Source organism: Anser cygnoides, chromosome 11, assembly GCF_040182565.1.
Source record: "Anser cygnoides isolate HZ-2024a breed goose chromosome 11, Taihu_goose_T2T_genome, whole genome shotgun sequence".
Lineage (NCBI taxonomy): Eukaryota > Metazoa > Chordata > Aves > Anseriformes > Anatidae > Anser > Anser cygnoides.
The window spans coordinates 2,694,052-2,710,991 of NC_089883.1; the positions used below are offsets into that span (position 1 = coordinate 2,694,052).

Here is a 16,940-nt window from a genome sequence, read left to right on the forward strand (position 1 = left end):
ATATGAGGTAAGAAACAGGCGGCATCAAATAGCAAGTGTCTTACATTCAGCAGATCTTCAGCAGACGTTGCTGCACTCTCTTGCTGTCTGAGCAGTTCCCAGAGAGGCATCTGACACCCTAATGTGGCAAACAGCCAACACAGTGACACCTATACCACCCTTCTCCACCTATAGATGCTGACAGAGGAAGCTGGTAGTTCATAATTAAAGGGCCAATCTTTGACCCCAAGATTGGTGTCTTTATTTACACCAAGATCAGGACGAAAATGGTTCTAGAATCGAAGAGCTGCAGTTTGCATGCTGCCTTTCTTGCTGTCTCCACCTTGCTGTGCTGTGCAAGAAAAGGGCAGACCATTAGATCTGTCTAGAAAACATGCACGACACACCTTTGCAGGATGTTTTAACTCTCCTGAGGTAAATATTACAACAGATAGCTGTAGTCCTGCATTATTTTTTTCTGTGAAAACATCCCAAATATGGTTTCTTTCGTATTTTTCTTCAGGGTGGCAAGGAATGGATTGCTCAATTCCATGTTCAAGTGGAAGCTGGGGTCTTAACTGTAACCAGACATGCTATTGCACAAATGGAGCTGCCTGCAGGCCAGCTGATGGCTTTTGTCTCTGCTCACCTGGATGGCAAGGGGAGTACTGTGACCAGCCCTGTCCCGTAAGTATGACTGGGATGGTCTTGCATCCCCTTTTAAAGCATAGCCAGCATAGCTCCTCTAAACATACAGTAGGACGGTATCTCATTTTGTCCATGGATACCTGAAGGAAATCATGTATAAAAAACAGATTGGGGTTCTAGCAATCAAGTATATGTTTTCTGTTTTGCACTATATTTTATCAGAGCTATTGCAATGCTATCTGCATTTTCTTGAGCATCATTTTTTAAAGTGATTCCTCATTTGGTTCTATATAGAAATGTTAGGCACTGAGTTATTTCTATCTTCTCTGTATGTTAATTTTAAAAATGCGACTCAGCATTAAGAGGGACATGATAGATGATTTTGCACATTTTCGGACAAAAAACTGATTACTGAGAGACTTTTTTATTTATATTTTTGGAAGGATGGAACATATGGTCTTAATTGCAGTGAACGTTGTGATTGTAGTCATGCAGATGGGTGCGATCCTGTCACCGGTTACTGCTGCTGTCTTGCTGGCTGGACAGGTAAAATTAGGAATTAACTATGTAAAACTTGGGATTTGTTTGTTTGTTTGTTTGTTTGTCTTTTGCTATTGCATCAGTTATAGCACCGGACTTTTGACTGCAAACTTTCAGATAATAGATTGAGACAAGATCAGCTGAACTTGCCCACATTTAAATCACTCATGCTGGTGACAAAAATTGGCATTCATTAAATTTGTATTCAAATTGGTTGAAGATAGCTCCAAACCTGCAGCCAGATGTTAGCCTTCTGTGAAAAGAATCCTCAGGAGGGATGCAGATCATCTGGTAATCCTGCAGCATTTTTCTCCTTGAATGGCCCTTTCCATGGGGGTGCAGCTGTGCTACAGTGAATCCTCTGGCCATCATACACAGGGATGCAGGTACGTGTCTTCTGGATGCTGGGAGTCATTACAGCTGCTCCATCATACAAAACCAGGTTTGTCACAAACTGTTGTCTTTATGCTCTTCCATTTTCCCATGCTTCTTATCACACAGAAGGATGGTTATGGAGAGCAGATTAGTGCTGGTTTGACAAAGAGCTGTCATGGTTACACAGATGCAGAGAAAAATATTCAGTGAAGTCTGAAAGTCCAGGCTGGAGATCTCAGTACAATCAGACCTGTACTTGACTCCATACTGATATGTCTTTTTGCCAGCTTTTGACAGCTAACATAGCAGCACTGGAGGACGAGTTATTGACCCAACCAGTATTTCACACTTAGCTGCCTAAAATACTGGTTAATCTCCCTCAGCTCTCTGTAGAGGCCCTGGAGGGAAATTAGCTTATATTCTCGCCTATATCTGCAGAGCCACCAGCAGCACTGACAATCAAAATGCATTGGTATTAACAGCAATTCATTTGGAAAATGTAATTGTTTTTCAAACTAGTACAAGTTGAAAGATGTGCGTAGCAAGGCACGCTGATCAGGCAGCCGACATTGGGGATACTATTACCTTAACCCTTTATTTATGCCTTAAAATAATGCATGCCTTGTATTTCTAATGGAGAGAACATACCACTGCAGCCCAGCTCTTAAAAGCATGAAGCAAAAGCAATGAAATTATATCTTATACTTTATGGAAAACATCTTTTTAGAATTAAATAAAATGCAAAAATAAGAATTTATACACACATTACTTACATCGGAGTTACTTTACAAAGGTATTGGGCATGCATCCCTGAGAAGTGTTTTTTTCCCACATGAGAATCCATTTCATAAGCTCACTACTACCCACTCCGGCTTGTGTTCTTCACTCACTGGACTGCATTCATCACTCTTCGAGTCTCTTTACCATCAATATATCCATCCATCAAGCTTTAAAACTCTACTGTGCATTATTGATGCCCATCAGAAGAACAGTTGATAGGTTTTCCTGTAGTCATTGTGAGTTTTTTTCAAGGGACAAAATGGTTTTTAAAAGTACAGTAAATTAATATATATATATATTTACTCTAAAGGTTTGTTACACATCTTTCTGTATATACCATTTCAGAGGAAAGTGCAGAAAATGCACTTTACAGACTGAACGTGTAGCTTTTTCTCAAAGGCATTTGAAGCAAATACTTCATACTTTCACAAGCACGTGCACGTCTGTAAATGTACATCACATGCAGATACAAATTACTCCAACTAAAAGTAAGAACAATTTCTGTGGTATCTCCCTCTTTTTAATTTCTGTATTGGGTGAGGTAAATGTATAGTAACTTGCAGGACACTTAGTACAAATTAAGCTCTTTGTTCTTCAATATGTCTCTGCAGTTCTGGAGCTCCCTTCTTCAGGATCACATTTCTGGGAGAAAAATATTATATGAGTATTTGAGACCAGGCTTCAGTTGAGATGTTGACAGGACCATGTAAGGTGTGCACTGGAAATACTGATAGGCAGACAGAGCCAACATGTGTTTTGTCAATTCTGCTCTCAATGTTTTTTCCACTTGGCTTAGCACCAGACACAAGGATAAATTCTGCTCATACTAGTTTGAAAGTATGTAATTTAAGAAACTCTTCAGCTAGATAATTATATTTTCATATTAAGGAGTATGGCATCGGTAAAAGATTAATCTTATCTCTAGTTGTTGTGAATTGGGCCATGATGTGTATTGCAGTGCATTTTATAAATATGATGTGATAAATAATTCAGGCTTAAATTTGTGCTTTCTGAGTTTGGTACTAATTAGGCATGGCCTGAAAAAGATCAGAAAAGTTCAGGATTGTGGAACATCTGAAGGTTTTCCTACCCACTCACACTAGACAGAGAATACACGAGGTTTTCTGATCCTAACAGGCACAAAACTTCATCTGAAACAGCATATTCTGTATGTTCATCCCACATGTGGGACTCCCCGCCTTGATGTCAGTGTTCTGTGTAGAGATCAAGGGGAAGATTGAGCCCATTTTCTTTAAAGTAGTTTTCAAGATGTTACTGATATAAACCTTCAGAAACTGATAGACGACAGGAGCATGGAGGAAGACTGGGAAAAGAAGAAAAAAGGTAAGGAAAGAGTAGCATACAATATAAGTTAATAGCAGTCTACCATCCTTTTATTATGTTGTGACTGCCACCCATCAAGAGTCTGTTATTCAGGGCTATGCTCTCCCACCTTTCCATGTGTACCAGCTGAGAAAAGGTAATTTTCAAGAGCAGAGCATACTTGACAGAGGGAAGGATGATGAAGAGAATCCCACGTATCAGTCAGGAGATTACAAAGCTGTACAGACCAGCTGTATGCATGAATAAGCACACTGGCAACAAGCTGCTTAGACATGCATATACGGTTTCCATTAAGTTCAGTGGGGAATTGCACGTGTGCAGCCAAAGGCAGAAGTTAGACCCTGAGACAGATCAGATCTGAAGATGATTGCACCCTGTTGTTATAGCTGAAAATTACCCAACCAGGTACACAGGCACATTGTGTCGCCAGCAGCTTTGTAGATAGCAGGAAAACGGTAACCTTTTTACTTAAAAGACCAAAGCCACATTGGCAAAAGGCTCTCATGTGGTACAAGTACAGTGAGACTTGTGCAAGTGTGGGCCGAAATCGGATCTGACCTGCTGACACGATGTGGAGCTGGCTTTGAATCCATATGAAGAAAATGTCAGTTGCAAATAAAAATAAGGGCCTAGCCTTGCACTGAATGGAGTTCTTGAGCTTGCACATGCTTAACATATAAATAGTATCCTTGAAATTAGAAGAAGATGTCTTCATGTCTTTTGCCAGGTTAAAAAGGAAAAGCGTAGCCGCCAGCAGGATCGAGTCTTGTCTGATTAGACTGATTGCTTTCTAAAGATTAACAAGGGTCTCTCCACCCCGGATCTGCTATGCATTTTAGATACATATCGCTTTTGTGCTTGCAGCTGTGTATGTCTGTGTGTACGTGTGCACATAGATACATTACAGCTACCAGTCATTTGCGTGAGAGGTGCTATTTTGTGTACATTCAGGTTAAAATGAAAATGCTTGAAAATGGAGTGCTTCGGTGCTAATTGCATTTGCTTAATTAGGGATCTCGCACACACTGTATCCTCGGAGAGAATGCAAGTGCAGAAAAGCTGCATGGTAGAGCGTTTCCTGGAAGTCCTTTGGAAGCAAGCAGGTCCTAGGGAAGCAGCCATGAGCCTCACCTCACCCAGGTGAAACTCCTCCCCTGGATGCTCAGTGACAGTGCTAGGCTCACAAATTTTAGCCAGGCTCCTCTCACTTAATAAATGACCTGAAACTGGACAGAAGAGGGCCATCTACCTGGGTAGCCTTGCTCTGGAAGCACTGCTGCAGCTAAGCCAGCTGGGTTTTGCAAGCTGCACTGCAAACCCCAACAGCCCGTCCCTTATTCCTCGAGGTGGCTGCTGACTGCATGTTTCTTACCAGAACTGGCATCCTTAAAGATACTGGAACCAATACTGCTACACGGCCTTTAGTTGGTTCGCTCAGTACAGCCCCCCCATAACTGAATCATTCGTAGCTGCTGCTCTGTCCTCTACTTTCTGGAGGTGCTCGCTTTGTGCTTGGCCTGGGCCAAGTTTGCAGGACTCTGGGAAACCAGAGGCAGCTGCTGCTCATCCTGACTCTAAGACCCATGTCCATTCGTTTTCACAGTCAGACATCCCGCCTGCAAACAGATTACAGAAAGAGAAGCCACAGGCCTGGCTGATACTCACAGCAAGCTCATTTCTTCCCTGTAACAAGTCAATGTGCTTCAAGTTAATTGTGGCAGCGTGTATTTTGTTAACCTTTTAGATATTACAGTGGGATTAAACAGAAAGTGATCTACAGGGGGATGTATTCCATTCCTGTAAATGTTAAGGTCAGTTAAAATCCTGTTTATCTGAATTCCTTTAATCTGAAATGCTGTCTTATCTGAATCTTGGTTGTGTCTTTCATTTTTTGTATCGCTGTCTGCTTTCTATAGAGCGCTGTCGTTATGATGCTATCTCAATTATCGCACTGAACTGCTAAACTCTGTGGCTTTTCTGAACATCCAAAGCCAAAGTTTATTCAGTAGGTTTCAATATCCCCAAACGCATGAGGAAAATAAGACATTATTGTAGAGGTAAGATGGAAAGTAAAGGTATGTGCATCCCACAGCTGATTATAAAAGAACCCTTCATAGGTTAAACCCTTCTTGATTAATCAGAACGGCAAATGAAAGTCTGAAAATTGTATGTGGTGGTAGAGGAAGAGCCATTTTGTTACCATGTTGGTTATTTTCACCTTCAGACTTCATTCACGTCTCCTAAGAGCAGTCTGTCTCTTTGCCGCAACATACACAAAGTCAAAATATCTATTTCACTGTCCTTTACAACCTCTGTACCTTCCATACGTTGCCAGCGACATAAACCCTAATTGTCTCTTATCATGTCCAGAAATACTGTACAGTGGTTGTGGTAGTCTTAGGTTGTAGGGATTTCTACATGCGATTGTATAGGCGAGTTAATGGGGTCAGGAAACGTAGGCTGGTCACAGATAAGGTGAGCTTTGAGGAATGAGACTTCACATTTGAGAGAATTTGCAGGCTGCGAGTGACATCTGCACTGTCACTCAAACACAGAAGCATGTTTCTTCCCTCCCGTGGACACATTAATTCAGGAAAACTGATAAGCCTTTTACTCAAGGGAAGGCCTTTTTGAATTTTAAAGAAACACTGACCACTTTGACGGTGAGCTCTAAGGTATTTTTAACTTCACTCTTCCTGAGTTCTTTGCAAGAAGGTGATCCTTCAAGAAAAAAAATAACTTTCCATTTAGCTTTCCATAAAATATATTTTGTTTTTATTAATATGACTTTTCCTCAGTTGCAGCAGTATTTAGTTTATGATTTTAGAGCCAGATCCTCTCCACAGCTGTACTAGTCTGAAGCCAAAATAATTCTATCGTCATTAATAGATCTACTTCAGCGTATACTCATATAATTGGCAGCTGACTTTTCTGCACATCTTTAAAACTAGAGAAAATCTAGGACTTATTTTTATGTACCTGCAGGTTTGTGGTTGACCAGGTCCATGGTATGTCGGAGTTCATAATGCTGTGGGTTGGCTTTGTTTTTTAAACGGACTGTTTCATGCTCTCTCAGGTTGTAATACTAAGCCTAAGATACCAAAATGGAGCTATAGTAAGCTCCTATTAAACATGCATTTTCTAGATGTCTAATCCCATTATCTAAACCATATTTTGCACTTATCACTTTTGGCAGTCTTATCCCAGATTTTTAAATTAATAATTTATTTCTGTGATTATCCTGTATCCTTACATTAGCTTTAAGCAGACAGAAAAACTAGAAATGTTAAGAGTCAGTCTAAAATGATGCATTTTAGTCTCTCTTCTGGCCTCTGCCTTTCAAAAGTGAAAATCTTTTCCATATGAAAAGGTATACTTACTCTATGGGTTTGACAAGTGTCCTTTAGCCTATGAATGTAACATAAGCTTATTAGAAATTAGCTTTAATTTTTCATTGACTTAATTTCAAGTGAGTTGATAAGATTTTTATGTCAGGCTGTGCTTAAAAATTCTCTCTTTGACAGGAACCTTTAAGTATGGTTCCTGCTGATATAGGGCTAATTTTCAAAAATATGAATTATGAAGTTATATCAAAGACATCATTGATGTCCTGACATTAATTATGTCTGTGCTTTCCTTGGCAGATATCTAGTAGGCTCCAGATTCTCATCTAAGGGGGGGTTTAGCTGTGTTTGTCCTGTGCCAGTTTTAGTATATATTTCACCTTTCATGAAATCCATTGGATTTTTGCCACTCATTCAGTGGGAGTTGGATCAGACCCTTAGACTATAATTAGAATCTGCAGTAAGCCTACTGCTAAACATAAGCATGCATGCAAATGATTGCAGTATTTGTCTTATAAATACAGAAGAGATACGAGTTCACTTATCTTCGTATTTATTTTTGGTTTTATTTTCACTTATTAAAGGACAGCTTTTAAAATTGTATGAAAAGATATAGCTTGGATGGCATCCTGGATTATGCTAATTTAATGGGTTCTGAAAAAATGAAATTTGATGCTAGAGATATTCAACTACTTTCCATGTTAATATGGAGGCATTCTATATATAAGCTTGGCTGCGTGTACAATACGTTCACCTATAAATAAATGTGGGCGAGAAGCAGTGAAAAAATTATTTGTGAACATTTCAGCAGACTAAATACTAAATGCTAGCATGCAGTGTGTGAAGGAAGAAAAGGAAAGATAATTCATTAAACAGCCAGTGAGCTGAAATGTTGTATATATATGTTACTGGTGAAAAGTGTTCTCAGTGACAAATGTTGTAAATATCTTCCTTCCCCTTCTGCATAAAGCAGAAAAGGTTGAATTTCACTCAGTGTTATTAAACACAAAAGTCTTCACATGTTCTGTTGTACAACAGCTCTTGCTAAGCTGCATCCTTACCTCATGGCTCAGGGGCTCGAACATTTAAAACTCAGGAAAACAATACATTTTTTCCCACTTAAAGATTCCTCTCTCCTTTTTCACTTGCTGATGGTCTGCTTGGATCTTGCCCAGGTTCCTGTTCCTTCCTGGCCTGAAATCTTGTCCAGAGTTTGAGAATCAGTAGGAAGAAAGCATCCTAAAGATGAAGGAAGAGTGGGTAGGGCTTGACTCCTGTTGGTACTGTTTCCTCCAGGATCTACCCTTTGTTAGCAGCAACTTTTCTTCCTGCAGTAGTGCACCCTGGGGAATATCCTGTAGCAAAGGGAACCAGATGATCCTTAATTTTAGCAAACATTTTGACTTACTCAATTTCTTGCGAGGTAGGTCTCTTGCCTCAAAAGCTTTTATTGCATAAATTCCCTGAGTTGGATGATTCATATCTGGAGTTTTCTCTAGATAATTAAAAATAGGGGTAGGATTAGTGCTCCACAGAGGTGCATTAGGCTGTAAGTATATTACTTTCAGAAAAACACTTACATTAATGGGTGCATAAATCGCCTATGCAATGATGAGAAAAGAGACAATTTAGAATATTTCACTGACTGCAGGGAAAGGCTTATTCTTCATTATTTAGGACCAGATTGTCGAGCTTTCATTTAGACTGATGGGCTGTTGCACACAGGAGTTGCCCCACTGAAACTCACCAGTGAACAATGCTTAGCAAGGTAAATAAGGGCTCCATAGCTTCAATCCGAAAAAATAAAAATAAAAAATTTACAGTTAGAAAAGCCTTTTAAGAACACCACAAAAGTTCACAGATGATGTTGCCGCTGTTATCTCTGTTGAATAGTTTCACTATATAAAAACAAAAATAGCTTGTTTGCAGACTGGATGAGCAGCCATCAATTCTTAATGTTTCCATTTAATTTTATGGGAGATCCCTTTATGTTTTCTTCTATCTGCTACCGTCCCCAAACAGATTTTCTAGTTCTTCAGCATCCTTAAAGCTGAGTTGTCATGAATTGTGCTGTGGGGTTTGCCTCAGGTAGGAATAAATATCACAATGAAAAAAAAATGATAGAAGAGCATCAAGGATTCTTTACGAACTCTCGTACATATGCTATCATAACACCTTCTGAACAGCTGATCCAGAGCTAATCAGACATTTATTTCTTATGCCCTTATTGAATTTTCTTTTACTTTTTATAGACTGAAGCAGCAAAGGATTCACTTATGAAAGCATGCTGATCTAATCTCAAATACAAAGCTGATTTAAATAGAATTTATAGATGAAACATAAACGTAACAGCAATAAGAGTACTGGGGAAAGAGAAGAGAATAAGGTTAAACAAAAGGTGAACACATGAATATAGAAATCAGCATCAGAAGTAAATGCACAAATTAGGAGGCCAAGGTGAGACTTGCAGGGGACCTCAGTGGATTCTGGCTCTGGAATGACAGCTGTGTGCCTAGGACCCTGCAGGGCTCGTGCGAGAGGTGGTACAGCCACTGCAGGTCTCTGCAGGTGGCACTGACCTGCACGACAGAGAGAGGAGGGACTGCGTTGCGTGAAGGAGCAGTCAACTCTTGAGATCCCATTCAGGGATGCATTCCCAGACCTCTTTCAGCACGATCAAGTGCTTACTGCCCTGCTTCCAGCGACTGCCTCTCTAAAATGGCCTTGCCATTACAATGGCAGCTATAATCGTGAGGCTGCTTTCTGCTATTGAAGCTGTGTTGCTACTGTTTTGGTTGTGCCGCTGTGTGCTGTGTCAACAGGCAGTCAAACCTCCGTTAAGAGTTAGTGGTGCCAGAGACAAAAGCTACCAGGCATTCCAGATCCACGCCAAGCGTGACTCACCAATCTTGAGGCTTCCACAGCGTTGCCTGCCTAAATCCCATGCCTGCTTGTGCATAAAAAGCAGTTCTTTCCAGAGCTATTCAAATGCCAGAGATAAGAGATTATTATGACTTCATGTCATGTTGAAAGACAGGTGGAGGAGAGCACAATGTTTGTGTTGGATTCAAATGTCTGCTGAAATCATTCCTGTCATTGCTAATTGATGTTGCATCTGTCTTTAGATTGTGATTATTGAAGAAAAAAAAAAAGAGCTGAAGTTCTTATTCAGAGAAATAATTACAGTTGTACACTAGTAGATACAAAATTAAAGTACATGGGGGGGATGGGACCAACATCCTATAATTTATCAAATTCCTACATCCCTGGAAAATAATTAGATGCTGGGCAGCATGAAGGCCCTGCTGCAGAGGCTACTGTCAAGGGATAGCACTGGTCAAAAATAGGCCACAAGTTCTCATTTGTTCCTTCCATTTTTGCTCTTCTATTGTGTTTAGAGTATTAGTTTCAACTATCTAGAGACAAGGCAGACAAACAATGGCAGACTTTATTAAGAGCTGGAGACATAATCCCCAAGCCTGAGTGCAATTGAACAAATAAACTGGAGAGAGAAGAAAGGGAATTCTGCTTGTATCTGGCTTTCCGGAATTTCACCCTCCAAAGTCCTTCAGTGTGATATAGTTACAGACAGCACTAAATCTGCATTACTTTGACAAACTTTCATTGAAGCTATTTAAGATTATTAATGGAAGCAGTATGTGAAGCAGCTCGTCTACAGATGCCTTATATCCTCGCTGTATAGCTGTCAGCTTTTTTTTCCTTTTTCTTTTTCTTGCTTCTCTTCATGCTGGCTGTGTGGATGCTACTGAAGCTTTCACAGTCCTGGTTGTGTATTTTAATACAAAGAGACGAACTTCTTCTGGTGGAAATTTGTACTGTTTCATGTAAGCCAGACACAAATATTTATCACGTCAAGTCACTGGACACACACACCTCCAGCCACTTTGCCATGGAAGATCACTGCACAACCCACCTGCTTCTCCCCTGGGAGGTCTGCACCAAAGATCTGCAAAATAATCCCGATGTCCCAGAGAGCAGTTGCTTACTTCTTGGTAGTAAACTATCCTGAATGAGCCCATAAGGGGAAGCAGCTTGGAACAGCTCTCCTGTGTGGTTGTTCCTTACAAGAGTGCAGCCGTGATTGCTCTGGTGGGTAAAGGTCATGTTTTTCACAGCATACACAATGGCAATTCAGGCACTTTGTAGTTTTCCCTGACCGTTGTGCATGCAAAGGAAGAAGGTATGGCAGGTGGGAGTTAATTCTGTGTACAGAACAGTCAAAAGGATGGCAGAGGATATCCTACTTGGGAGCAGCCAGTGTTTGCAATACCCCAAATCTACCCCAGGACATGGAGGTTTTGGGGCTCCTGTTTCACAGGCTGGATTAAAAGCCATAGCAGATTCTGCTCTTACCTCGGCTCTGGCTTGCTGCATGACGTCCTTTGCCCATGTACAGTGGATAACTATAATTTTTGTAAGTTATGTGAATTTCACTTACATTTCACTCCCAGAATATTGTTTAAGGAGGTCTTGGAAGTGTAATTTCATGCTAGTATCTGCAATTGTGAACTACAGCCTCAGGCAGTAAGATGATTTCTTGGTATCTAGGCAATGGAGTTTATGTATAGAACTGCTTCCTGCAGCTTCAAGGACTTATTCTTCTGGTAGTTGTCTTTCTAATTTCTACATCATGTTTGTCAAACAAAGAATTTGTTCATGAGTTAAGAATCCATAGTTATAACATGAGATGATACTGAGATGTGTCAACTTCAGCTTTTTTTTATATTTCTGGAAATTGAAAACTCATTGCTTATCAGAAATGTTCATCAGCAAGTTCCTAAGCAAAGGTTAAAGTTTTACATTAAGGAGGCTTTCTGCTTCACTATCTCCGATTGTAAAGTAGCTGGGAGGGATGGACTCCCCCTTCATATGCTGTCAAGTCAGGGAATTGTAAAATTAAGGTGCTTTTTTTTAGCACAGTTCCTTAAGATGTGCACGTCCAGATGCAATTTTAACTTCTCATTTACATTAGCAATTCAATGTGAGAAGGAGCCTCCAAAAAATGAAGTCTTCCATGAGAATTGGAGTAATATAAAGTAATAAAAATTGACTGCGGCACCTACTCAGTTGTCTTCTGAAAATTAATAAATAAATAAGTGCTGTAACGGGTATCAGTGTCTTCTAGAAGGTTTCCGTTTTCCTCCTTTACATTTCGTTACAACAATCGGCTTCACAATGACTCATTGCCTTCGTTAGGAGCGGGAAGACATCCCTCATTATTCATTACGAAAGGAAGGACTTTGCTGCTGCAAAGAACAGCCGTGGCATTCTAATTCAGCTACCTTTCAAGAGAAGGAAGTCAATGTCATTCTTCCCCAAACTTTGCTGAAAGAGACAAGAAATAATGCTGTTTAATTGTCTCCATTTATAAATAGCCCATTCACAATAAGAACTGTATTTTCAGTTCTGCAGTCAGGAGGAAAAGATACACATTTTTCTGCATTTGTGTCGGAATTTAATTTCTGGGAGCTTCTGGTGAGACTTTTAAAACTATAAATGATCACATATATATGCATATATGAAATGCATTTATTTATTTACCATTTATTGTATCACTTTTTAATTACAGAGTACAGTAGATTTATTACATAGGTGTGCAGGCAAAGCGTTTACTGTTAAAGCAACCCAAGGATAGATTTGATTTCAAAGGGGAGTAGGGAGGGCTGTAGTGAAATTATTGTTTTTCTTGATTTTACTTCTCCAGATATTCTTTGTCTCTTTTTGCTCCCCTTTGGTTCAGATGTATTTAAATATTAAGTGATTGAGCTTGTATTATGTTTTTACTGTATTTTAATGTGTTTTTTATTAAGCTTTACAGCACGGACCAGGCCTCTTTATAAATAAAGCTATGAACGTGTATTACTAAAAACCCCATCTCAAACTGTACTTTTGCCAGGCTTGGTTAAGATTTTCTAGGAAGGGACATTATAATTGTGTGATTAATCTTCAGAAAAGGGAAATTTTAGCTCTGCAGTATTTCTTACTGTATTAGCTTCAGAGATTTATAAAACCAACTTGAAACTGCACTGTAAGTGTGTTTATAATGACTTCTAGCTGATTTAATAATCCTCAAAGTTTGGTGACTGTACAGATCACAGCTTCAGAAATACAGTCCATTACCTGTAGCGTCCAGATGAAGTTATCAGAGGTGTAGGAAATTACTTGGGATTGTATTTCTCCTTGGCGATGCGCTAATCCAGCCTCTGGCTGGGGCTCTTCAAGCCCTTGTCTGCATTTATCCCATTATGCAGCGGGGACATGTGCATGGATGATAAAGAACATCTTCATGTTGCAAGTCTAGCTAGGGCAAGCGTATGCCATCAAATCTTGGTGGAGCAGTTGTAAAGCGCCCGGTGTGGTAATGTTGTTAGGAAAATTTTCGAGCCAGCCTGTGATTTTTTTTTTCTGTTGTTATCAGCATCTCAGTGTGCTCCCGCTAATGCCACTCCCTGCAGCTGGCAGTGCTTAATGTCTCTCTTAGCTCATGATCCTGCAAACCTTTTTCAATCCAAGGAGCCCTTGATCATGCAAATAGCTCTGCTAATTGCAGATATTGGTGCTGCCTTATCCCAGTGGAGTAAGAATCTCTTGAAGTAGTGGTGCGCAGGATCAAATCCTTAGCTTGCCTTTATACGTGACAAGCCATGGCACGGAGTTGTTTTTGTAAGTCACCAGTTAAAACAAAACCAGTTGAAACAATGCCAGAAGCCTCATGTTAAGCTTTCTGGCTGTGTGTTTCTTCCCGTGTTTCCAAGCTTTGCTTTTCATAATAATAAATATCAAACAACAACCCTGGGAATCCCTGGGAGCTGGATTGGCAGGTCTCAATCTCCATTTAACATGCAGATGATCAGCCTATGGCCACATATGGCCGCTTGCTAGATCAGAACTCGGTTCATTAACACAGAACTCAGAGAGCTCAGGGTGGATGTGGAGCATGTGCATAATAACCCAGAGCCCTGTGCCGTAAGCCAGGAAGTGAGCAAGGCACAACGTAGAGCTGAATTTGTACATGTTCAAGAATCCAAATACTAGACTTTTTTTTTCAGAGCCCTGATTTTTATTTTTTTTCCCAGTCTTCCAGTTCACAACAGCTAAGTAATCAGATTTCAATCAACTGCATATTTCCAGGCCAGTTATTTGAGATTCTTTGCGACTTTAAAGCAATTCCTGACCTTCATCTCTCAGGTGACACGCAGAGCTTCCTGAAATGGTGCTAAGGATTGCACAGGAGCCCACTGACACCTACAGAATTCACTTCTTTAGCATTTTCTTAATTTTCACTTTATTAAGCAGATAAAAGAATAGCTATTTCTTCTCAGATTCCCTTGTTTGCTCTGTGATGTACTGTGAGGTGTCAATCCACCCATACATTTCTTTGATCAACGAGCAGAGTAAGCTGTGTGAAACCTAACGTGCACCTTTCTGTTCTCCAGGCATCCACTGTGACAATATCTGCAGCCAGGGCCGCTGGGGACCAAACTGCTCCATCTCCTGTAACTGTGAGAACGGGGGATCATGCTCCCCAGAGGACGGCACCTGTGACTGTGCACCCGGATACAGAGGACCCTTGTGCCAGAGAAGTAAGATTTTCCATAGATGTGGTGGCGGCTGCAAAGCAGATGGAAATGCTGTTTTTGTGGCACTGGAGATACAGAGCCACAGGTTTCTGAGCTGCTTTAGCTCATGACTTGCTTAGGATAAAAGCCACTTCTTGACCAAGAAGTCAAGACTGTGCTGTGTAGAGTGTGGCCTTCTGTTTCTTCTGGCCTTCCACAGTTCTTAGAGGTCACAGGTGACCTGAAAGAAAGAGCAACGATTTAGCATACCAAACTTGGCAAGATTTGTGCAAGATCTGGTTTACAGTTATGTCACAGTAAACTGTAGGATACCTGCTAAGTAGAGTCAGCTCTGGCCCATCACATAATGACAAGTAGATGAGTGTTGGCTATCAAAATAACAAGGCAATGTTTTCTTATATGCCAGAAAAAGAAACACAGCAGCCTGAAATAGCTCCCGTCTGATGCTCTGCTGCTACATATTAAAATGTGTCAAGGAGATAAAAATCCTCTCATTTGCTTTATCTGGGAAGCTGCATTTGCCCCCGAGGGACCCTTATTCACTGATCCAAACCAATGCAACCTTCTTCCTATGCAAACAAGAAATGGATTTGTCTTTCTTTTTTGCAGCAGCCCTTGTTCTTCCTGTAAGACATTCTCCATGCCCAGTTCATATATCCCTACTGATTTCACCAGTTACACTTGACACTAGCACACACTCATCTCTAAAAATAATTTGTAGCTGACAGTTTTTATTTAAAGCCATTATTACGCTGACCTCTAGCACTGCTGTAGTTAATGGCCTATAAGCATTTCCATTATAAACCCCAATTTCCAGGTGCTTCAGCATATCTATATAGCTGTAAAACCTCTCTCCAAGGCTGAAATGTGGTGCTCAGAGCTTCTGGGAATTGGGGAAGAAATTGTTTTACAAATTTGAAACCCTAAGAGTACAAAACCTCCAGAAGTTAATAGTTTCTGGCCTTTCTGAGATGTAAAAAACAGCTTAGTTTTATCAGCTCATGGCATGTAGTCTACAAGAGGCAAACCATGTCCTCAGCTTGCAACTCCAGTAATCAGGCTGTTCCCGGAGGACATTTGCTAAGAACTTAATGAAGAGAAATTCTCCTTCCCTCTGGGGTGACAGCAGTGGAGTTCTCTGGATGCTTCTGCTCTCTGCATTGCTGAAATGCCCCTCTGTGAAGATACAGCCAGGGAATTCAGCTTGTTCCCACCTTGTCTGCTGGATTTAGACTCAAGACTACCTCATAAGAGGACATCTCTGTAGGCGAAGGTAGCTTTAGATTGCTAATTTTACTCTCAAAATCATTCCCGTTTCCCTCTTGGAAACTGATTTAGAAGCAGAATTCAGCCCATAAAGGGCAGTACTGAAAATGACACCCCTCCAGCTTGTTCTGTCTGTGTAATCAGGATTACATGAGACACCAGGATGGTTTACTGCTCTTAGACCTGAAAAAACGTCTCCAGGAATGATCCAGGTTGTTTTATAGCAAGTGCATCATCAGCTAACCTGTCAGCCAAGTTCCAGCTGGAAATCTGCGGTAGTGTAAGAACCTGACACCCACTGTGAACATACCGACCAAGAGAAAAATTCTCATTCAGTGAAAAAATAGAGCAGACATGATATAGTAACCACTGAGGCAGAACTGGGTAATAGAGGATCACAGGAGTAAAACCAAAAACATATAAAGGCATTTTTACTGTTACTTACTGCAATTTCATGTTTTTTTGTGCTTATCTGTAGCAGTGAATGTTTGGACAGAGGATGGGTTTTCTTCATGCTACATGTGCTTAGAAGCTACAATGCGTGTTTATAAGAGATACTGGGCCCTAATCTTGGCCCTCATAGACATACCTTATGGACAACTTCTATAATAATTTCAGTCCAAGTTTTAAACAAATTAAGCACACAGTTCATGGCAAGTTTGCTCAGCTATCCAGTGTGATTACTGATGCAAATTAGGTGATCTTGTATGCTGTTGCCATAATTACCGTTTTTAGATTCTGTTCATCACTGACGGTTGCTGCTCCTGTAATGGCATGTATAAACTGAAGGTCCTAATTGAACACAGGTATTGCACCTAATGTGTTCAGAAATCAGCTTTTGACATAGTTGCTTAGAAGAAAAACATAGTTTCCTAATGTTCCTTCTTTGATTTCTTAGCTTAATTTGCTAAGGAAACGGTATTCTGAATTTCTGTTGTCTATGCGTGTGAATGCTTCTCTTCCTACCTATCTTAAAAGCTTTGGAAGATGTTATCGGGTATTAACCATATCTGCCAGCAGGATATGAGGCATCATATGTCTTAAACTCACATGTTTTGTGAAA

General features: G+C 40.3%; 1 protein-coding gene across 9 annotated transcripts in view; it reads left to right on the top strand.

Moving 5' to 3' along the window:
• Positions 1-16,940, top strand: part of MEGF11 (multiple EGF like domains 11) — a 283,963-nt gene that overhangs the window by 229,501 nt on the left and 37,522 nt on the right. For all 9 annotated transcript variants that reach the window (XM_048076269.2, XM_013193194.3, XM_013193195.3 and 6 more), the window contains 3 exons: positions 503-666; positions 1,071-1,173; positions 14,468-14,614. In XM_048076269.2, the coding sequence (XP_047932226.1) occupies positions 503-666; positions 1,071-1,173; positions 14,468-14,614 (414 nt within the window). The remainder of the gene's footprint in view (positions 1-502; positions 667-1,070; positions 1,174-14,467; positions 14,615-16,940) is intronic.